Source organism: Phyllobates terribilis, unplaced genomic scaffold, assembly GCF_046119375.1.
Source record: "Phyllobates terribilis strain yellow unplaced genomic scaffold, ASM4611937v1 Scaffold_4__5_contigs__length_816908805, whole genome shotgun sequence".
NCBI classification, from domain to species: Eukaryota; Metazoa; Chordata; class Amphibia; order Anura; family Dendrobatidae; genus Phyllobates; species Phyllobates terribilis.
Genome location: NW_027362764.1, coordinates 107800738 through 107825287, shown reverse-complemented (window position 1 = coordinate 107825287; position 24550 = coordinate 107800738). Strand labels below are relative to the sequence as shown.

General features: G+C 43.5%; 1 protein-coding gene across 4 annotated transcripts in view; it reads left to right on the top strand.

Moving 5' to 3' along the window:
• The window catches only part of ZMYND11 (zinc finger MYND-type containing 11), a 70438-nt gene that overhangs the window by 26184 nt on the left and 19704 nt on the right, over nt 1–24550 (top strand). For 2 of the 4 annotated variants that reach the window (XM_073677672.1, XM_073677670.1), the window contains exons 4-8: nt 3236–3289; nt 6219–6380; nt 12101–12178; nt 21698–21790; nt 24263–24350. In XM_073677672.1, the coding sequence (XP_073533773.1) occupies nt 3236–3289; nt 6219–6380; nt 12101–12178; nt 21698–21790; nt 24263–24350 (475 nt within the window). The remainder of the gene's footprint in view (nt 1–3235; nt 3290–6218; nt 6381–12100; nt 12179–21697; nt 21791–24262; nt 24351–24550) is intronic. The other 2 variants (XM_073677671.1, XM_073677669.1) reach the window with 1 other exon arrangement.

The following is a 24550-nucleotide window of genomic DNA, read 5'->3' as shown; positions in this document are numbered from 1 at the left end:
CTCCTGAATCCTGTTTTGCGGGGGGTTCGGACGTAAGCCTCGATGGGACCAACGATTAGGTGCCAAAACGCAGTATGAAAGCAGCCTAACGCAGGGGTCACCAACCTGTGGCTCGCCGCTGTCGGCCAGCACCAGGACTAACAATCAGCTATATAGAGCGGGTCACCCGGTGGTGACTTTTGTGAGTAGTCTGCACAGAAGAGCAGATCTGGATGCACATACCCTGGGGGTGGAGGGATGAATTAAGCATGGCAAGCTGGATGATACCCCCAGTCAAAGGGGCGCTTTAAGCTGGTTATGATGGTGTAGTGGGAGTGCTTCAAGCCATAATACCGAATGTGAGTAACGTGGGAACCCCTCTATATAGGTATCCTACCTTGGTGTTGTCTGTGGGAAGCGTTGGCGGTCATTATACCCCAAATGGGGGCTCAATACTATGTGGGGGGTGTAGCAAGGTGGAGCTGGATGTCACTACTCGGGGGCTCTGGATGTGACTTGTGACCCTGTTTCAGAGCTCAATGTGGCTCTAAAGGTAAGAAAAGTTGGGGATCCCTGGTCTCGCGTGTTGGGAGGCCCTCGACTCTCCCCAACAGATAATGTCGGGGAAAAGAAGCATCGCACATGCTGAATTTTTAACCTCTGATCCGTTTGTTTATAGGGCTGAAAAGCTGCCGCCATCAGTGTCTTTCTTTTTTCTCCCCACACAGAACACATGCACACTCCGCAGAGCTGATCATGCCCGTGTATCGGGGGTCCGGAGAGAGAGCTTTTGGCCACTAGCTACATGTATAGATGCCTTAAGCATTTACAAAGCCACCACAGACTTGCAGTAGAGTTTCATCCGCTTTATAATAGGATTGTGAGACTAATATTCGGTGCCATATTGCTACCCAGTACAAGATCGGGGTTCTTCAGTTCAGTAATTGTGACATAATCCTTTTATACAACTGTGCAGACGTGTTACAACTCAACATCCCTTTGCGATACATCTGTTTCTTTTTTCGGATGTATGTAGTTGTCTTTTTTTGTGAATAAAAACAATTCAAAGTACTGTGACCTTTTGTGAATGTTTGACCTATGAATTGGCTGTTAAGGTGTGTTCACACTGAGTTTTTTAAGGTGTTTTTGGAGTGTAAACTGAGCTTAAACTCTCCAAACTCTACTCAAAACTCCTCAAAAACTTGGAGTTTCTGAACCAAAAACTCAGCTAAAAGACTCCGTGTGAACACACCCTAAGGCTATGTGCACACAGATTCTTTTGAGTAGTCTTTTGGAGCAGGTTTTGTCCAAAAGTCGTATGAAAAATCACTTAACCACTGCATGAAAGGCTCTTGCTATTCAATTCTGTTGTAAAACCTTTTGCTGCTCATTTGTTCGTTAAGTCTCTTGAGTGTTTTTCTTCCACTTGAGTCGCCTGGTGGGAAAAAAGAGTTCATGTAATTTCTTGGAAGCGACTCCTAATAAAATCCTCTCCAAACTATGCAGTGGCCAATCAGAAGACTGCAAAAAAAAAAAACGCTTTAAAAAAAGCTCTTCAAAAACACTTGACTAAACCGATTCAGGAGACAAAAAACTCCATGTGCACAAAGCCTAAGTGTTTATGCCGTTCTTTTCAGGTAAGCAGGCTGACTTTTTTTTGTAGTGTGCTGTTCTTGAAGGATATACTGGCAGCAGAGAAACATTCCCATGGAAAATCATTCCCATAATTGCAAAGAAATCATTAATTGAGCTAACTAATAAGAGCCCCTACTATAGATTGTAAGACACAGTTTGTCTGATGAATGGCCCAAGTCATGGAACAGATTATTACTGGCAATATTTATTAATCAGATGGGTTTATATCAGTGTTATTGAAATATATCATCATTGTTATTTCTGTAATATGTCATCGTCAAAATGGGGTAATCGCTTAAGAAAAGTACAACTATAAGATAAAAAAGTTTTGAAGGGAATCTGTCACCAGGTTTTTTGCCCCCTATACAGAGAGCAGCATGATATAGAGGCAGAGACCCTGATTTCAGCGATATGTCACTTACTGGGCTGCTTTCTGTAGTTTTGATAAAATTACTGTTTTATCTGCTGCAGATCTACCAGTTCTCTGAATGTTGAGCTCTGTTTGCAGTGTACACAGAGATCGGCCAATCATTGGTGTGGGGGCGGGGTTATACCAAGCTCAGCACTTAGAGAACTGCTAGATCTGCAGCAGAGAAAACAATCAAAACTGTAGCATGCAGCCCAGTAAGTGAAATATCGCTGGAATCAGCGTCTCTGCCCCTACATCATGCTGCTCTCAGATTGGGTATCAAAAACCTGGTGACAGATTCCCTTTAAATATCAAAGAGGAACTGTCATCATCTCTGACTTGTCTATTTTAATACATACTAATAGTCTTCATGAAATAGCCGCACTGGAGAATATTTTCATATAACTCTGTATTGTTTTGTTCCTCTGTTATTCCTCCTAGACATTTATGAATGAACTGACATCTGGGTGTTACCAGTTGAGGGGGGGTCACTACACAGTCTGACTTTGTCCTATCAGTGCTGACAGTATTGGTCTGTGTTGGGACACACCCATTTGACAATGAAAAGAGTAACACCCAGTTGTATGTTTATGTATGAATATTCAGGAGGAACAACACAATATAGAATTCTAAGAATTTGTTATAAAATGGTCAATAGACGTATTTGGCAAAACAGACCTGTCAGGAGCGGTGATGGATCCTCATCAGTCATCACCAGTAGATAAGATAATCCATTGTAGTTCTTAGCTGGCGGCCTCCAATACAGCTGCCCCAGGACTTTCTCTGACTCCCTGCTTAAAGGAGGTGACCACTTGCGAAATTTCTTTCATAAGATCCCCCATCCATAAGCTGGTCACAGGATGTCTTGCTGCTAATCTGCAGGTTATACCAGTACAAAATGTTCAGTTTCCCTGCAGCGCTCCCGCAGGAGAAATAAAGCATTACATTACCATTGAAATCAATGGACTCTCCATAGATTGTATAGATATTAACCGCTGTTCATCCTCCAAAAAAAAGTGTCCCTTTTAAGTAGGAGATTAAAAAAGCATATTTGTAATGAGAGCTACACAAAATTATTTGCCGGGCCTCAGCGGACCTCTTGTTTTCTAGCATTTTTCTTACCTAATGTTTTCATTTATACCTGATGATTTTGCAATCCCTCTAGAATATGCCAATTCTGTTTAGCACAAACACTTTTGTAAATTATTGCAGATGAAACATCACCAAATTCACGGAAGAGAGGGAAAATCAGTGAATTCACCTGAGGTTTGTTAAAGTGCTTTTGATATCAAGCTTTGCAAGTATGTAAGCCACCAATTTCTTTGTCATTTTCCATAGTTGAAGCAGTGGGAACCCTAAATAACGTGGGAGGCAAGTGTGCATTGGGGTTAATGACAGTAAATTGCAGTTCTTTATTAATGTCCCTTCACTAATATTCGAATAGGTTGTGAACATGTAGATCGCAGCATTGTGTAGCCCTGCAGAAATGGAAGAGCCTGTAATGTGTTGCCGTGTCTGCTTTGTCTTTAGAGCCCCCAAAAATGTACTAAAAAATGTTCATATATTGGATATATGGATTACTGAAAATGTCAAGAGGTTGTCGGGGTTATATAGAGTAGATGAAGTCTTCTAGACCACTTATGGTCAGCAAAAGGTTTCATGGGAACCTGGCTCAGTGGCCATGTTGGTAGTCCGTGGACGTGTCAGAAGTCCATGGCCTTTGGACCACAGCCCTGTGAACCTCCTTCTAAGTGCCGGCTTCTCCAATGTCTCTTCTAATTAGTATGCTGGGCGCAAAATCATCGTTACAGCATGGCGCATGCATGTTAATCAGAGGAGGCTCCAGGGATGTCCGCAGGTAAGAGGAGATTCCTACAGCTCTGGTCTGATGGCCACGGTCTACTGACTTGGTCTCTGAACCAAACTTTTGCTCACCTCTAGCACAGATTACTATTTATTATTGATATACCTTTAGTTTAAGGAGTCCTTCACTTCCCAAAAATTACTTCCCCGCTTACTAATTGAGATATTCGTTGCCCCCAATTTGCTCAACAAAATTCAGGGTATGTTTGCAACTTCATTTTTGGGGTTGATTGAAATAATTGTGTATTTTTGTGCAGAATTCATTATAACTAAATCTGCAGTATTCACTAAAGAGAATTTTGTGAAACTTCGATATAAACATAAAGCAAATTACTTACCCCACATTTCCTTTGATTTCCAATGGTGCCACGATTTCAGCGGTGGTGTCAGGTTTGTCACTTACACTTCAGGGCCAATGTGTTTCCTGTGTAGGCAGGTCATCAGTCCTTGGTGTGAAGATGGCTGTCTGACCAGCTTATTTCAATGGCTACGCTGGCTCCTTTCTCTGTGTATTCATCCTTCATGACAGAGAATTGGACTTGGGTATTGAAATGAACAGTCAGTGACACTGATAACATGCTGACCTTTAAAATACATTTCTGCATTGAGCACAGGGCCAGTAGTGAAGGTGACGAACCTGAGAACATTACAAATACCTTCAAATAGAGGCACCCTTGGAAATAAAAGTATAGTTGTAAGTACTTTACAACTAACCCCTTTAAACTTAAGCATAAATTAAAGACACTGTCAGCACAAAATGACTGTTCAAAGCAAGCAGGAGTGCTTGGTGCTCCCTTGATGGGGCCTGACAGCTTAGTGCACCTTCCCACCAACTTGTTTTCTATCTGACTCCAGTGGGGATTATGCACTGAGCTGTCCGGCCACACCAAGGGTGCACTGAGCGAGCTGTCTGGCCATGCCAAGGGTGCACTGAGCGAGCTGTCAGGCCACACCAAGGGTGCACTGAGCTGTCTGGCCACGCCAAGGGTGCACTGAGCTGTCTGGCCACGCCAAGGGTGCACTGAGCTGTCTGGCCACGCCAAGGGTGCACTGAGCTGTCTGGCCACGCCAAGGGTGCACTGAGCTGTCAGGCCACGCCAAGGGTGCACTGAGCTGTCAGGCCGCGCCAAGGGTGCACTGAGCTGTCAGGCCGCGCCAAGGGTGCACTGAGCTGTCAGGCCGCGCCAAGGGTGCACTGAGCTGTCAGGCCGCGCCAAGGGTGCACTGAGCTGTCAGGCCGCGCCAAGGGTGCACTGAGCTGTCAGGCCGCGCCAAGGGTGCACTGAGCTGTCAGGCCGCGCCAAGGGTGCACTGAGCTGTCAGGCCGCACCAAGGGTGCACTGAGCTGTCAGGCCGCACCAAGGGTGCACTGAGCTGTCAGGCCGCACCAAGGGTGCACTGAGCTGTCAGGCCGCACCAAGGGTCCACTGAGCGCCTGTGTTTGGGTTGAACAGTTATTTTGTGCTGACAGACTCTCTTTAATATGGTGCAGGGCCTCTATTTATTTAACCAGTTTACACCATATTCTTAGTTTCTGCAGTGTGGACTGTCAGCAATAAGGGACTCCTCAGCTCTAGCGTGCAGTATAAGAGCCCTTGTTATAAATATTTTACTTATTATAAGACATAGTTGAGGTTGAGGAGTGCGGTATAGGAGACAGGACACATTTTTCATTATTTTATCAGTGGTGCATAGCAGGATCAAGAGAAAGTCTGTGTTACAATATTACAAGGATAGAGGAAAACTTCCAAATCAGGACCATGGTAACATTCACTTAGTGGGGGATGGCTGAGATTAGATAAAAAAAAACTTTATTTTTATCTTTACGCATCACAAACAGCGCCACTTTTGGCCATAGGATCTGTCTGGTATTACACCTGAGCTGGAATTACAAGCCCGGTTTGTGAAGTGCTGCCTGGCAGAGGTGGCTACCTTTTTATAAGTCAATATCTGACCCTTTAACAGCATGAGATGGCTTTCTGGTTTGGCTAATAGTCATGTCACCAGGGTTGTTGAAGTGTCCGATATGGATTTACACCGTAGCGAACTCCGATAGGTGTTTCCCTTCTGGAGGAGAGTTCATTTACATGCTGCGGCCCCTTTTTCTACTCCCATACGGCCCTTTTAATTAATCTTAATGCTGATGACACGATTTCCTACTACTACTATTCATATTTCATTATGCAGAGGCTTAAAGGCTACCGCTAGAATTGAAGAGCAACACATTGCACGCTCTTGCAGCCCTGACGGGTTATCCTCTAATGGCTAATTGAAACTTTAGGTTCAGCTACACGACCTATTGCCTTGCCAAATAACCATGTGTTTCTCCTAGGATTGGGAGCCAGAGACTCATGACTGGTACTGTTTTGAATGTCATTCCCCCGGAGAGGTGATGATATGTGACCAGTGTTTCCGTGTGTACCACCCTAAATGTTTGCCTGATGATTTAAGACTCAGGGATAGCAGTAATCACTGGCAGTGCCCAGTTTGCAAGGTAAGGTCATGTATTTAGCGTCTGATTCCATATGTAAATGGTATATACAAAATGAATATAACAAAACAAAAAAACATTTTTTTGAATGTGTGAATACATAAATCCCATCTATTGGAGGCATTCTAATACTGGGAATTGTAAAAATAGCAAATCCTGAATGTGAGATTGTACAAATATCTAAAGTGGACACACGTTTCACAATAGCCTGCAGGTCCGCCATGTATGGAAGACTACTGGACCCTGCCTGACCTTTAGTGGTATTCCCATCTCTAAGATCCTATCCCAATATGTAGTAGGTGTAATAATAATATTAGCAAATACTTCCAATTAGAAATGTAGGATAGTTCTTCTGATTAGCTATGTTGCTTACCCCATCTGCAGGGCATTGCAGTAGCTTAGGTATCCATGGTTACAACCACTCAAATAGTGAGTTAGTTGCTAGTGGTGGTAACCATGGATACCAGAGCTACTGCAATGCCCTGCACATGAGGTAAGCTACATATGCTATCAGGGGAACTATGCCCTATCCTACATTTCTAATTGAAGGTATTTGCTAATATTATTATTACACCTACTGTATATTGGGATAGGACCTTGGGGATGGGAATACCCTTTTAGGTGTTGTGCACACAGAGCTTTTTGAGGATTTTTTTTGAGCTGGTCCACTTCAAAAAAACAGAAAAATCACCGGTTTTGACTTTCTCAAAAATACTAGGAGTATCTGCACACGAAGTTTGTTGAGGAGACTTTTGGAATAGGTCCTCTCCAAAATACATTTGAAATATAGCTCCAAAAAACCGCTTGAAGGAATCTTCCTATTCATTTCTATTGTAAAACCATTGTACTGTTCATTTGTTTAGTCTTAGAATCATAGAATCATAGAATGGTTGAGTTGGAAGGGACCTCCTGGGTCATCTGGTCCAACCCCCTGCTCAAAGCAGGATTCACTAGATCATCTCAGACAGATGTCTGTCCAGCCTCTGTTTGAAGACGTCCATTGAAGGGGAACTCACCACCTCTCTGGCAGCCTGTTCCACTCATTAATCGCCCTAACTGTCAAAAAGTTTTTTCTAATATCTAATCTGTGTCTCCTCCCATTTAGTTTCATCCCATTGCTTCTAGTCTTTCCTTGTGCAAATGAGAATAAAGATGATCCTTCTACAATGTGACAGCCCTTGACATATTTGTAGACAGCTATTAAGTCTCCTCTCAGTCTTCTTTTTTGCAAGCTAAACATTCCCAAATCCTGCAACCGTTCCTCATAGGACATGGTTTGCAGACCAGTCACCATTCTGGTCGCTCTTCTCTGAACTTGCTCCAGTTTGTCTATGTCTTTTTTAAAATGTGGTGCCCAAAACTGTACACAGTATTCCAGATGAGGTCTGACCAAAGAGGAGTAAAGTCCGATAATGACTTCACGTGATCTAGACTGTATGCTTCTGTTAATACATCCCAGAATTGTATTTGCCTTTTTTGCTGCTGCATCACACTGTTGACTCATGTTTAGTCTATGATCTATTAGTATACCTAAGTCTTTTTCACATGTACTGTTGCTTAGCTCTATTCCTCCCATTCTGTATATGCTTTTTTCATTTTTATTGCCCAGATGTAGTACTTTGCATTTTTCCCTGTTAAAAACCATTCTGTTGGTTGCTGCCCACTGCTCCAGTTTATTTAGGTCTTTTTGAATCCTCTCTCTCTCTTCTCTAGTATTAGCTATCCCTCCTAGCTTTGTGTCATCAGCAAATTTAATCAGTTTACCCTCAATTCCTTCATCTAAATCATTGATAAAGATGTTGAACAATACAGGTCCCAGGACGGAGCCCTGTGGTACCCCACTTGAGACATTCATCCAGTTGGATGTGAAGCCATTTACAACCACCCTTTGAGTCCGATCACTAAGCCAGTTATGAATCCACCTAACAGTTGCCTGGTCCATTGCATACTTGGTCATTTTTTCAATAAGGATGGTGTGAGATACTTTGTCAAATGCTTTGCTGAAGTCAAGATATACTATATCTACAGCATTTCCCTGATCCACCCAGTCAGTGATTCTGTCATAGAAGGAAATTAAGTTAGTCTGACATGACTTGTTAGTTACAAACCCATGCTGACTCTGGTTAATCACTTCATTCTTATCCAGGTACTTACATACATGTTGTTTAATAATTTGTTCAAAGATCTTTCCTGGTATAGAAGTCAGACTCACCGGCCTATAGTTCCCTGGGTCCACCTTCTTCCTCTTTTTGAAGATAGGAACAACATTTGCTCTTCTCCGGTCTTCTGGGACTTCTCCTGTTCTCCAAGAATTTTCAAAGATTATGGAGAGTGGTTCTAAAATTTCTTCTACGATCTCCTTCAGTACTCTGGGGTGTAATTCATCTGGACCTGGAGACTTGAACTCATTTATGTTAGCTAAATATTCCCTCACAATCTTTCTGTTTACAGATAACTTTGATTCCTCTATTCCTTTGAAAGGACAGTGAAGATCAGTTGATGTTACATTTTCTTTCTGAGAGAAAACAGATGCAAAATAGGAATTAAAAAGTTCGGCCTTCTCAACATCCTCTCTTACCATTTCTCCATTTTCATCCTGTAAAAATCCTATAGCATCTTTGACTTTTCTTTTACTTTTGACATACCCCCAAAATCCTTTTTTATTGCTTTTGACATCTCTTGCAAGCCTTAATTCATTGTCAGCTTTAGCTAACCTGATACGTGTCCTGCAGGATCTGCAGACTGCATTATAATCTTCTTTAGATATGCCTCCCTCTTTCCATTTAATAAACATTTCTTTCTTTCTTTTTAGCATGTGTTTAAGTTCTGTGTTCATCCATCCTGGTTTCCTTAAATGCTTCCCATTCTTCCTACTTTTCGGGATTGTTAACGATTGTGCTTTGAGAATCTCATTTTTAAAAATTTCCCATCCTTCCTGGACATTTTTGTCCTTAAGGACATCCAGCCATTGGATCCCTCCTATTCTCTTTCTGAGTCTCTTAAAATCTGCCTTTCTAAAATCTAACCTTGAAGTTTGAGTCTTCACATGTCTTCCTCCTCTAGTTATCCAAAATTCTATAATAGCATGATCGCTGCCTCCTAGGGTCCCAGCCACCTTTACCTCCTCAACCATTTCCTCCCTGTTTATAAGGATTAGATCCAAAGTAGCAGATCCCCTTGTTTTCTCCCCTACCTTTTGGAAGATAAAGTTGTCAGCAAGAGAGGATAAGAATTTGCTTGACCTGTTAGTTTTACTTGAGAGAGATTCCCAACAAATGTCTGGATAGTTGAAATCTCCCATGACCACTACGTCATATTTTTTGGAGAACTTGGTCATTTGATACATAAAGAGTTCATCCATATCTTCAGCTTGCCCAGGTGGCCTGTAGTAAATGCCTACAATGGTGTCCTTTCCGTTGTTCTCTCCTTGTATTCTTACCCAAACAGTTTCCACAGAACTCCCAGTCTCTGCTTCAATCTCTGTGCAGATATACGCTTTTCTAACATACAATGCAACACCTCCTCCTCGTTTATCAAGTCTGTTTCTTGCAAATAAGTTGTATCCTTTTAGCCTTTTATTCCAATCATGTGTATCGTCCCACCAAGTTTCAGTGATTCCAATGACATCATATTCCTTTTCCTGCATTAGTAGTTCTAATTCTCCTTGTTTGTTGCCCATGCTTTGTGCATTTGTATAAAAACATTTTAGTTTGTGATTGGTTTCTCTTCCTCCCATATTTTTATTATTTAAATTGTTTTGTCTTTGTTCTTCCTTTCCACTTCCAGTAGCAGAGATCTCAATAGTATTTGTCAGCTGTATGGCTTTTTCTGGCCTTTTGCTTCCCTTCCCACATTGTTCTAGTTTAAAGCTCTCCTGATGAGTGTAGCAAGGCGACTTCCAAATACATGTTTTCCAGTCTTCGTAAGGTGCACCCCATCTCTAGCAAGTAGTCCATCGTATAGATAATTCATTCCGTGATCCAGAAATCCAAATCCTTGTTGACGGCACCATCGACGTAGCCAGTTGTTCACCTGTAGAATCTTATTCCACCTCATTGTTCCATGGCCATCCACTGGGAGGATGGATGAGAAGACCACCTGCGCTCCCAATTCTTTCACTTTCTTGCCCAAGTCTTCAAAGTCACTGCAGATGGTTTCCAGGTCCTTTCTTGCGGTGTCATTTGTCCCCACATGTATTAGCAGGAATGGGTAGTGATCTGTAGGTCTGAAGAGTCTTGATATCCTGTCAGACACATCTTTAATTTTTGCTCCTGGAAGACCGCACATTTCTCTTGAGGTTATGTCTGGTCTGCAGATAGTGGCCTCTGTTCCTCTTAACAGGGAATCCCCCATGACCACCACTCTCCGTTTTTTCTTCACAACATTCTTCTTTCTCCATCCAGGAGGATTCTGAGGACTTACAAGGTTATTCATTGCTGGCAAAGTCTTATTTTGCTGTATTTCTTCATGGTTCTCCTGCGTGAGAGCCTGGTACTGGTTCCTGAGCAGTATGGGTGCTGACTGCCTCTCGATCCTCCTGCTTCTGTGGGTCACATGCTTCCATTCCTCTGTTTCGTCAGGTGCAGTTCGTCAGGTGCAGGTCTTTTTATGTTCCAGGTAAAAAAATAAACTGCATGTCACTTTTTTGATGTAAAACGCTCAGAGCTAGACACGGTCCAATCAGAAGGCTGCAAAATAAGCTTCAGGAAAATAAAACTTCCAAAACTTTTGAAATTAGCTTAAAGAAACAAAAAAATCTTCCAAAAACTTCATGCGGTTTTAATTTTTCAAGCAGTTTCCACTTGAAAAACCTGTCGTTTTTGGCCACTTCAAAAAAAATTCGGTGTGTACATAGCCCAATATTAACCGGCGTAATACATCCCACAATACTTAAGCAATCAGGAGATTGAGATGTTCAAGTTCCCCAGTGTTACTAAGGGGTAAGAAAAAAAAATAAAAAAACTTTAGAAAACAGAATGTAAAACAAAGCTAAACATGCGTAACAATCAGTATAATGAACACATCATCTATCCAGCGCAATGAGCGCTGTTAAAAAAAACAAAAAACAGAGCAATGCTTGTAAATTACATCTCTCCTGAAAGGTGGAATAAAGCAGTAACCAAATAGCAGCAATTAAAGTCCTCATACAGGTCCATCAAGTGCTGACATTGATAATGCATCTTTAAACCCCCCCCCAATAATAATAACAGCAGAACTGTTGCTGTTCCCTATTTAATGTTTCCTGTTTTATATGGGCTCCACAATGGTGCCATTAAAAAAATATAACACATACTGTAAAAACAAGCCCTTATGTGGCTACACAAAAAAAAGAAAATATATGTATTTTTTTTTTTTTAAATGTAGAAATGAAAAGACGACCAAATATGCAACAGGCATTGATTAAAAATGTCCTAACAATTTGATTCTGCAGCTCCTGTGCACTCCATGTATCTCCTTGGTAACAGACCACAAAGAAACTCTGCGTAGTCTGATGTTGCAGACTTACTCCCTTCTGTCTGAGCTCTGCTTCTTACATTCCTACCAAACTAACGGCAGGTTTACACTCCGCGGACACGCTGTGTTTCTGTCTCCGTTCACATTCTGCATTCTACCAGGCAGCCGACACCTATTTCTTTGTCGTCTATACCCTGCACGTCTCCTGGGGGCGCTCACATGGCAGTGGCGGCGGCTCTAGTACCTTTTATTTTTCCTTTGTTCTTTAGACTATGAAGAAGAAAAACGCCAACAAGCAGGAGATGGGTAAATACCTGCGATTCATTGTGTCCCGTATGAAGGAGAGGGTAGGTGATACTTCTAGTAAGCTGATTCCCTCAGCGTCGTCTCAAGCACATGGTAATCACATCTTGCAGGAGCCGCCTCGGTTCTCACATGCATGTCTTATTTTTATTTCCTCGCTGCCTTATTTCTTTGCAGACGTCGTAGTAGATTGTTTTAGCCAAGCTTCTGCCATGTCTGTGGCCATCTAGATAATGTGTATGGAGTGTGACTGACTAATGTAAAGCGATAGGGCAGAGTACGACCATGGGCTGCGTTAGGCCTCGTTCAGACTTCAGTTTTTCTCACTTATGTATTTTGATCAGAGTTTGAGCCGACTGCTATCAGTTTTTCTCATACATGGAGAAAAACAAAAGTTTCTCCACCTTCTCCTATGTGACTGACAGTCCGTGAAAATCAGATCGCACTCGGATGTCATCCAAGTGCAGTCCCATTTTTTTCACGGACCCATAGACTTGCATTGCTGATTTGACACTCCTCTCAATATTAGCCTATGTTTGGCGTCAATTTTCTGCAGCAAAACCTGATCTTCAAGGGCATTTTGTTCAGGATTTTTCTTGCAGTTTTGGTGCTTTTTTGATTAGTTTTTGGTGCGTTTTTTCAGTGTTTTTTTCACTGTCCTTCTGTCTCTTTTTATGCATTTACATAAAGTTCTGTGAAAAAAAAGAACGCCATTCAATTTTGGCATCAAAAACGCTGATACAAATTTTAATCTTTTTTTTCAACACCCATTACTTCCTGTGGGTGAAAAAACGCTGAAAAAACATGCAAAGCACAAAATCCTGAACAAAAAAAACCCATGATGTATGAACAGAGAATTCTGGTTTCTCATAGACTTTGCTGGTGCTGTAAAAGGCAGCTGAAAATTTGCATAAAAAACCGCTGAAAAAACCATGATGTGTGAACATAGCCTAAGACTTGTCCTCAAAAAATCACAGATATCTCTCGTAGAAGAACAGTGGACATGTGAATGAGGCCTTACTCCATCACTAATGATACTAACTGCCCGGTGGTCAGTAAGGCTGCGGTCAGACTGCCGTAGGTTCTCTCATCCGAGAGAATCAGGACGATTGATGCTTGATCTGAGTGTCAGCAGAGTGTGATCCAATTCCATAGCACACTGTGAGGAGAAGATGGAGAACAAAATTTCTCCATTCTATGAGTTCCTGAAAATCAGACTCCACTCAGATGTCATCCGAGTGCAGTCCGATGTTTTCCACGCACCCACAAACTTAAATGGGTGAGTGGTATCTGGCTTTAAAATGAAATCGCAGCATGCTGGGGTTTTTTTTCTCTCTGTCCAATTCTGTCAGTGAAAAAAATCTTGCATCTGCACTGCTCCATTGAATAACATTGGTCCGTGTGCAATCAGATAAAACTCGTCAGCACTCATCCGATGTATCCGCTGTGTGAGCCCTAAAGCTTGATATCTGAGCCGTGACTTCTAGGCCTGCCGCGCATGATACAGAAAAGACTTTCATTTGAGGAGATCACAGTACCTCTGTATCAGCTAATCATTCCTTCATTACGGCAGCAGCCAGTACCCGTCATATTGAAGGAATAATTTATTGAATTGCTGATTGGAAAGACATTATAGAGGATCTGTCCTCCCTCCTGACATGGCTGTATGGTAATGTGCCGGAATTAGCATCTTTCCCTATAGCTCAGCGTTCTGCTGTACATCAGTTCTTCCTCCTAGAAATGAAGGTGTGTCCCTACACACACTGACACTGTCCAATCACTGCTGACACACACTGACACTGTCCAATCACTGCTGACACACACTGACACTGTCCAATCACTGCTGACACACACTGACACTGTCCAATCACTGCTGACACACACTGACACTGTCCAATCACTGCTGACACACACTGACACTGTCCAATCACTGCTGACACACACTGACACTGTCCAATCACTGCTGACACACACTGACACTGTCCAATCACTGCTGACACACACTGACACTGTCCAATCACTGCTGACACACACTGACACTGTCCAATCACTGCTGACACACACTGACACTCTGCAATCACTGCTGACACACACTGACACTCTCCAATCACTGCTGACACACACTGACACTGTCCAATCACTGCTGACACACACTGACACTGTCCAATCACTGCTGACACACACTGACACTGTCCAATCACTGCTGACACACACTGACACTGTCCAATCACTGCTGACACACACTGACACTGTCCAATCACTGCTGACACACACTGACACTCTGCAATCACTGCTGACACACACTGACACTCTCCAATCACTGCTGACACACACTGACACTGTCCAATCACTGCTGACACACACTGACACTGTCCAATCACTGCTGACACTCTGCAATCACTGCTGACACACACTGACACTGCTCAATCACTGCTGACACACACTGACACTGTCCAATCACTGCTGACACACACTGACACTCTGCAATCACTGCTGACACACACTGACACTGTCCAATCACTGCTGACACACACTGACACTGTCCAATCACTGCTGACACTCTGCAATCACTGCTGACACACACTGACACTGCCCAATCACTGCTGACACACACTGACACTGTCCAATCACTGCTGACAAACACTGACACTGTCCAATCACTGCTGACACACACTGACACTTTCCAATCACTGCTGACACTCTGCAATCACTGCTGACACACACTGACACTGTCCAATCACTGCTGACACACACTGACACTGCTCAATCACTGCTGACACACACTGACACTGTCCAATCACTGCTGACACACACTGACACTCTCCAATCACTGCTGACACACACTGACACTGTCCAATCACTGCTGACACACACTGACACTGTCCAATCACTGCTGACACTCTGCAATCACTGCTGACACACACTGACACTCTCCAATCACTACTGACACTGTCCAATCACTGCTGACACACACTGACACTGTCCAATCACTGCTGACACACACTGACACTCTGCAATCACTGCTGACACACACTGACACTGTCCAATCACTGCTGACACACACTGACACTGTCCAATCACTGCTGACACACACTGACACTGTCCAATCACTGCTGACACTCTGCAATCACTGCTGACACACACTGACACTCTCCAATCACTGCTGACACACACTGACACTGTCCAATCACTGCTGACACACACTGACACTGCTCAATCACTGCTGACACACACTGACACTGTCCAATCACTGCTGACACACACTGACACTGTCCAATCACTGCTGACACACACTGACACTGTCCAATCACTGCTGACACACACTGACACTGTCCAATCACTGCTGACACACACTGACACTGCTCAATCACTGCTGACACACACTGACACTGCTCAATCACTGCTGACACACACTGACACTCTGCAATCACTGCTGACACACACTGACACTGTCCAATCACTGCTGACACACACTGACACTGCTCAATCACTGCTGACACACACTGACACTGTCCAATCACTGCTGACACACACTGACACTGTCCAATCACTGCTTACACACCGACACTGTCCAATCACTGCTTACACACCGACACTGTCCAATCACTGCTGACACACCGACACTGTCCAATCACTGCTGACACACCGACACTGTCCAATCACTGCTGACACACCGACACTGTCCAATCACTGCTGACACACACTGACACTGTCCAATCACTGCTGACACACTGACACTGTCCAATCACTGCTGACACATTGACACTGTCCAATCACTCTTGACACTGTCCAATCACTGCTTACACATTGACACTGTCCAATCACTACTGACACTGTCCAATCACTGCTGACACTATCCAATCACTGCTGACACTGTCCAATCACTGCTGACACTGTCCAATCACTGCTGACACTGTCCAATCACTGCTGACACATTGACACTGTCCAATCACTGTTGACACTGTCCAATCACTGTTGACACTGTCCAATCACTGTTGACACTGTCCAATCACTGCTGACACTGTCCAATCACTGCTGACACTGTCCAATCACTGCTGACACATTGACACTGTCCAATCACTGTTGACACTGTCCAATCACTGTTGACACTGTCCAATCACTGTTGACACTGTCCAATCACTGTTGACACTGTCCAATCACTGTTGACACTGTCCAATCACTGCTGACACTATCCAATCACTGCTGACACTGTCCAATCACTGTTGACACTGTCCAATCACTGTTGACACTGTCCAATCACTGCTGACACTATCCAATCACTGCTGACACTGTCCAATCACTGCTGACACTGTCCAATCACTGCTTACACATTGACACTGTCCAATCACTACTGACACTGTCCAATCACTGATGACACTATCCAATCACTGCTGACACTGTCCAATCACTGCTGACACTGTCCAATCACTGCTGACACATTGACACTGTCCAATCACTGTTGACACTGTCCAATCACTGTTGACACTGTCCAATCACTGTTGACACTGTCCAATCACTGTTGACACTGTCCAATCACTGTTGACACTGTCCAATAATTGCTGACACTGTCCAATCACTGCTGACACTGTCCAATCACTCTTGACACACTGACACTGTCCAATAATTGCTGACACTGTCCAATCACTGCTGACACTGTCCAATCACTGCTGACACTGTCCAATCACTGCTGTCACACTGACACTGTCCAATCACTATTGACACACTGACACTGTCCAATAATTGCTGACACTGTCCAATCACTGCTGACACTGTCCAGTCACTGCTGACACTGTCCAGTCACTGCTGACACTGTCCAGTCACTGCTGACACTGTTTAGTCACTCTTGACACTGTCCAATCACTGCTGACACTGTCCAATCACTGCTGACACTGTCCAATCACTGCTGACACTGTCCAATCACTGTTGACACACTGACACTGTCCAATCACTGTTGACACACTGACACTGTCCAATCACTGTTGACACACTGACACTGTCCAATCACTGTTGACACACTGACACTGTCCAATCACTGTTGACACACTGACACTGTCCAATCACTGTTGGCACACTGACACTGTCCAATCACTGTTGGCACACTGACACTGTCCAATCACTGTTGGCACACTGACACTGTCCAATCACTGTTGGCACACTGACACTCTCCAATCACTGCTGGCACACTGACACTCTCCAATCACTGCTGGCACACTGACACTCTCCAATCACTGCTGGCACACTGACACTCTCCAATCACTGCTGGCACACTGACACTCTCCAATCACTGCTGACACATTGACACTCTCCAATCACTGCTGACACTGTGCAATCACTGCTGACACTGTGCAATCACTGCTGACACTGTCCAATCACTGCTGACACTGTCCAATTACTGCTGACACATTGACACTGTCCAATAATTGCTGACACTGTCCAATAATTGCTGACACTGTCCAATCACTGCTGACACTGTCCAGTCACTGCTGACACTGTCCAGTCACTGCTGACACTGTCCAGTCACTGCTGACACTGTCCAGTCACTGCTGACACTGTCCAGTCACTGCTGACACTGTCCATTCACTGCTGACACTGTCCAATCACTGCTGTCACACTGACACTGTCCAATAATTGCTGACACTGTCCAGTCACTGTTGACACTGTCCAATCACTGCTGACACTGTCCAATCACTGCTGTCACACTGACACTGTCCAATCACTATTGACACACTGACACTGTCCAGTCACTGCTGACACTGTCCAGTCACTGCTGACACTGTCCAATCACTGCTGACACTGTCCAATCACTGCTGACACTGTCCAGTCACTGCTGACACTGTCCAATCACTGCTGACACTGTCCAATCACTGCTGACACTGTCCAATCACTGTTGACACTGTCCAATCACTGCTGTCACACTGACACTGTCCAATAATTGCTGACACTGTCCAGTCACTGTTGACACTGTCCAGTCACTGCTGACACTGTCCAGTCACTGCTGACACTGTCCAGTCACTGCTGACACTGTCCAATCACTGCTGACACTGTCCAATCACTGCTGACACTGTCCAATCACTGTTGACACACTGACACTGTCCAATAATTGCTGACACTGTCCAGTCGCTGCTGACACTGTCCAGTCACTGCTGACACTGTCCAATCACTGCTGACACTGTCCAGCCACTGCTGTCACCCTGGCGCTGTCCAGCCACTGCTGTCACCCTGGCGCTGTCCAGCCACTGCTGTCACCCTGGCGCTGTCCAGCCACTGCTGTCACCCTGGCGCTGTCCAGCCACTGCTGTCACCCTTTCGCTGTCCAGCCACTGCTGTCACCCTGGCGCTGTCCAGCCACTGCTGTCACCCTGGCGCTGTCCAGCCACTGCTGTCACCTTTCAATCACTGCTGTCACCCTGACGCTGTCCAGTCACTGCTGACACTGTCCAATCATTGCTGTCACACTGACACTGTCCAATCACTGTTGACACTGTCCAATCACTGCTGTCACACTGACACTGTCCAATCACTGTTGACACGCTGATGCTGTCCAATCACTGTTGACACGCTGACGCTGTCCAATCACTGCTGACACGCTGGCGCTGTCCAATCACTGCTGACACTGTCAAATCAATTAAATCCAAAAACAGCCCAATAACATAGGGTCAGACACCTTCAAAATTATTCTACCACAAAAAGATCTATAACGGCATATAACCGCCAGATAAGAAGAGATTCTGACAATGTAAGGATAAAATGCTCACAATTTTATTTCAAATAATAAATAAAAAATATAATAAAATAGACAAGAAAATAAACCTCCAAACAAAAAAAGTGGGGATAGGAAACACAGTATGGTCTGATGATAATAAACTATGTAATTGAAAACAGCAACACACAGGAATATATACCGAGGTCCGGTAAATTACCCCACATAATGGAGAGACATATTTATATAACTTGAAATACTTCACCAAATCTTACTGTCAAATCATTGCTGACACTGACCAATCACTGCTGTCACACTGACACTGTCCAATCACTGCTGTCACACTGACACTGTCCAATCACTGCTGTCACACTGACACTGTCCAATCACTGCTGTCACACTGACACTGTCCAATCACTGCTGTCACACTGACACTGTCCAATCACTGCTGTCACACTGACACTGTCCAATCACTGCTGTCACACTGACACTGTCCAATCACTGCTGTCACACTGACACTGTCCAATCACTGCTGTCACACTGACACTGTCCAATCACTGCTGTCACACTGACACTGTCCAATCACTGCTGTCACACTGACACTGTCCAATCACTGCTGTCACACTGACACTGTCCAATCACTGCTGTCACACTGACACTGTCCAATCACTGCTGCTGGCACTGTCGAATCAATGCTGCTGACACTGTCCAATCACTGCTGACACTGTCCAATCACTGCTGACACTGTCCAATCACTGCTATCACTGCTGACACTGTCCAATCACTGCTGACACTGTCCAATCACTGCTGACACGCTGACACTGTCCAATCACTGCTATCACTGCTGACACTGTCCAATCACTGCTGACACTGTCCAATCACTGCTGACACTGTCCAATCACTGCTGACACTGTCCAATCACTGCTGACACTGTCCAATCACTGCTGTCACTGTCCAATCACTGCTGACACGCTGACACTGACCAATCACTGCTTACACTGTCCAATCACTGCTGACACACTTACTCGCCCCTCTGAAATGCTGATTGGTTATAGCCAGTTATAGGAGGTGTAACTGAGGAAGCGCAGAACACGGAGCAACAAGAAAATTTGTTCCAAAATTGCTATATTGAGGGGAATACATATGTTCAATAGATCAGACCTGGTGACAGATCCTCATTAACGTCTGACTATGATCTTATGCCATCACAGACCGAGTGCATGTGCCGTACTTGTTACTAGACATGTTCTAGATTAGGAGCCCGGTGTATTATACAGCACACAGACCAGTGTAAGTGATTGGGCCAGGTTACATGAAGGGCTTTCCAAAACAATCACATGCACTAATCTCATTGGTTTTACAGTTCTGGTGTCAGCACATGGATCTGCTCCCATCCATGGTGCAGATGAGCACAAGGATGTGTACAATGACATAGCGGTGTCCACAATTTGTGGATGTGACTGGCTTGAGAATTCACAGAGCTCAGCCTTAGGGTACGTCCACACAGGACAGATATGCTGCGGATTTTCCATGCGAAATTTGCAGTGTCAAAAATCTGCACCAAATCGTGTGTTCTGGGTCGTAGATTTCTTTGCAGAAATGTTGCATATTTGCCAGAATTTTCACCCATTACATGGCACATTGCTGCTGTCTTAATACGTTGCAGATTTTTTTTTCCTGAAAATCTGCAGCTTATGAGTTTGATGTGGACGGAACCTAACCCTTCTTTCTATCAGCAAAATGACTGGTCAAATCAAGCACTGGCACTCGGTGCACCCTTGGTGTGACCAAACAGCTCAACACACCTCCCCACCTACTTGTTTTCCATCTATCTCAGCCCCCCTCTTTCTTAAGTGCCAGCTCTGGCTTTACAGGAGTCAGAGGAGTGCAGAGCTGGATGGAAAGTAAGGCGGTGCAGTAACGTATATGGCCACGCCAAGGTGCATCGAGCTCCTGTGTTTGGTTTGAACAGTCATTTTGTACTGACAGATTTGCCTTAAGCGGGTTATCCAGGCTTGGGGTTCAAGTCTGCAGTCACTCTATATGAATCCTCACAGTGCCTTGTGAGGGTGTTCTAGGAGCTGTGGGTGCGCGACCGCGAGTATGCGATTTGCTTACATGCAGGCACATGCCGACTAGACGTGCGCAGCCTCGCTCAATACCAGTGAGTTGAGTAAGGCTGGACACATCTAGTTGGAATGTGTCCGGAAGTATGTAAACCGCATACTTGCAGTCACATGACCTCACGCTCCCAACCCCAGCACTGGAAAATCCTGACAGCAGGCAGTGTGTGTGTGCTGTGAGGATTTACAAATCTGCAGTCACATAAAGTGACTGTACACTTGAGCCCCAAGCCTGGAGAACCCCTTTAACACTTCAAGGGGTTTTTCACTATTGCAATTTCTTGATGCACTTGACTAAAACATTTGGATCTCCTTCCTTTGCAAATAAATAGAACAATACAGAAAAGCCATGATGTTTCCTATGCATAAAAACCTACATAGACTATATCCAAGGAAATCCTGCTTGTTTTTTTCATTTTTGCATCCGGGAAGAGGAGAAACAGCTCCTGTAATGCTCATAGAACGGCCCAATATTGTTTAGAAATTACATGTATTTTCTGTAACAGAACGGTGGTCTCGTACTGGCAGAATACTTGTTATCTGCTGTGTGTGATATTCCCTGTATGTTCTGCTCTTACTAATACCCATTATATGGAAAGTAGTATATGCTGAACTGTATGTGCACTCAGGCTCTCCAGATCTATCATCACCACGGAGCCTGCGCCTCTTATTGACTGACGAATACTTTCTGAATACATGAAAATCGGCTTTTAAACTAAAATCTATATATTCTTTTCCAGGCAATTGAGCTGAACAAGAAAGGGAAGGACAGCAAACACCCCATGTACCGACGGTTGGTGCACACCGCCATCGACGTCACCACTATTAATGAGGTATCCAAATATCTGTAGGGGTTTCTTCATTTTATAGGAACCATAAAGACTGGTCATTTCAGTACATAGTCTTCAATATGGGGTTAATTTCTGGTGCAACATCATTTTCTGCTTCTGCAGCACAGTTTCTATACAGTCTTCTTACCACTGGCGTACATGCGTGTGAAACTGATCCACTCCACAATTGCCACAACGAAAATGACGAAGCCAAATCTACGGAAAAATGTGTGGATTTTGTACCTGATTTAGTTGCTGAAATGCTTTGGATTTCCGCCACATACATTGACATTTTCAGCGCCTGTCACTTTGGGTTGCAGAATATTTTTGCCCATTTTTCATTTGTGCCTTATTTTTCTTTTAATTTCCGCCTTTTTTAAATTCTGTTTAATATCTGTCCGCCCGTTTTTATCTTTTCTGTAGTTGCTGGTGTTTGGGATTTCCAGGTGTTTTATTATTATTATTTATTATTATAGAGCCATTTATTCCATGGCGCTTTACATGTGATAGGGGATATACATAGCAAAAACAAGTACAATAATCTTGAACACAATGTGACAGCGACTGGTACAGGAGGAGCGAGGACCCTGTTTTCGACTGATTCATCAATTGCAACTTTTTAAAAACTTGTAAAATGTTTGCACAAATGTTCTCCAGTCCTCCCCAACAATGATTTTATATACGTCTAAAATTTTGCGCAAATATTGCAGCATTGTTTCAACTTTTTTTTTTTTTTTTGTGCTAACTTCAAAGACTGAATCTTATGGAGCATTTTTGATTTTGCGCAAAATTCATGATCCATGGGCGCTATTTTGAAGAAAAATTAAAGAATACTGCAAGGCAATAAAAAAGAAAAGTGACCGAAAAAATCCTGCAAATGATGAATTGGGCCCTTCGTGTAACTTTATTCTCACGATCAGTGAGAGACCCAATGGTTGGACCCCTCTGATCATAAAGTGATGACATATGCTACAGTAGAGGATATTTTTTTTTAAGAAAATCCACTATTCATTATGTGTATTTGGGATTTTGCTATGGCTGGCTGTGAGAAACCCTGTAATATACAGTTGAAACCAGAAGTTTACATACACTATATAAAAAGACACATATGCATGTTTTTATCAATATCTGACATGAAATCCTAATAAATAGTGATGATCGAGTATGTTTCATTAACCCTTTCCGGCGAGTACGCTCGGGTGCTCACCGAGTATTTTGGTGTTCGGGATTTCTTTTATTGTCGCTGCAAGTGTCACGGCTGTTAGACAGCTGTGACACATGCAGGGCTTGCCTGTCCGTCAATCAATCTCTGCATGTGTCACAGCTGTCTAACAGCCGTGACACTTGCAGCTGCGGCGACAATAAAAGACATCCCAAGCATGCCAAAATACTCGGCGAGCACCCAAGCGTACTCACCGGAAAGGGTTAATGAAACATACTAGATCATCACTAATAATAAACCTTTCCCTTTTTAGGTCAATTAGGATTACCATCATTTTTAATATTTGCCAAATGCCAGAATAATGAGAGAGAGAGAAAGTTTTAAGGCATTTTTATTACTTACTGAAAAGTCAAAAGTTTACATACTCTAAGATTACTATGCCTATACAATTCTGGACTGCCCATATGATGATGTCATGTGTTTGGAAGCTTCTGATAGGTTTGTTTTGGCAACATCTGAGCTAATTAGAGACACACCTGTGGATGTATTTTAATGCACACCTGAAACATATTGCTTCTTTGTGTAGCATCATGGGAAAGTATAAAGAAATCAGCCAAGATATCAGGAAGAGAATTGTGGACAATTTTTGTGGAAAATTGTGGACAAAAAAACGGGAAAGGTTTATTCTAGTTTCATGTCAGATATTGAGAAAAACATGCATATGTGTCTTTTTATATAGTGTATGGAAACGTCTGGTTTCAACTGTACCATTTAGTTTTCATTTTACGTCTTCTTTAAAGTCGGATGTACTTTTGCAAGTTTCTTACTCAGGATCAGTTCTGCGAGCTGTGACTTCTTCAGGTCTCGACATGCCGCCATTTTATTTCTGTTCAATTCAGACAGAATCTGATGAAATAAGCCACCTTATTAATCAGAGGCGAACACGGGTACAGTAGGGTCCCATTATGGCTCTGTGTAATATGGAGTCATAATACGGCCTAAGTTTGTGAACTGATTAGTGTAAGTACTCCCATCCACAGAGTACTCTCCGCACACTCTTATACTGTATACTGGACCAGTGTACACTTGTCTTATCGCACCTTACCTTGCAGCCCTTTAATGAAGTCCATGCTTTACGGGACCCCTTCCTACACTTCGAGGGTCGCATCAGGTTCCTGGGATTGATCGTTGAGGTCCACTTAACTACCGCTCTGAGGGATTCCAAACTTACTCTTCACTTTTTACTCTACAAGGAAATTACTTCCGTTTTCCCCCAGCAAATCTGTAACCTCTTTCATTTTTTTGTTTTCCAGAAAGTAACTGAAGGAAAGTACAAGAGTTACGATGAGTTCAAAGCCGACGCTCAGCTCCTTCTGCACAACACCATTATTTTCTATGGAGGTGATGCCCTTTATTTGTTAACTTGGATTATAAAAGCTCATGTGTTTGGGATGGTAGTGAGAACATATTGTGCCTCCTCTGCCCCTCTGTGGCAGGTGATAACATCTCATTTTATTAGAATTGTTTACACCCCTTATTACTGGAACCACGATTAGCTCCCCCAATTGCCTGTGCAGATTGATGTAGTGTAGATTTAATGG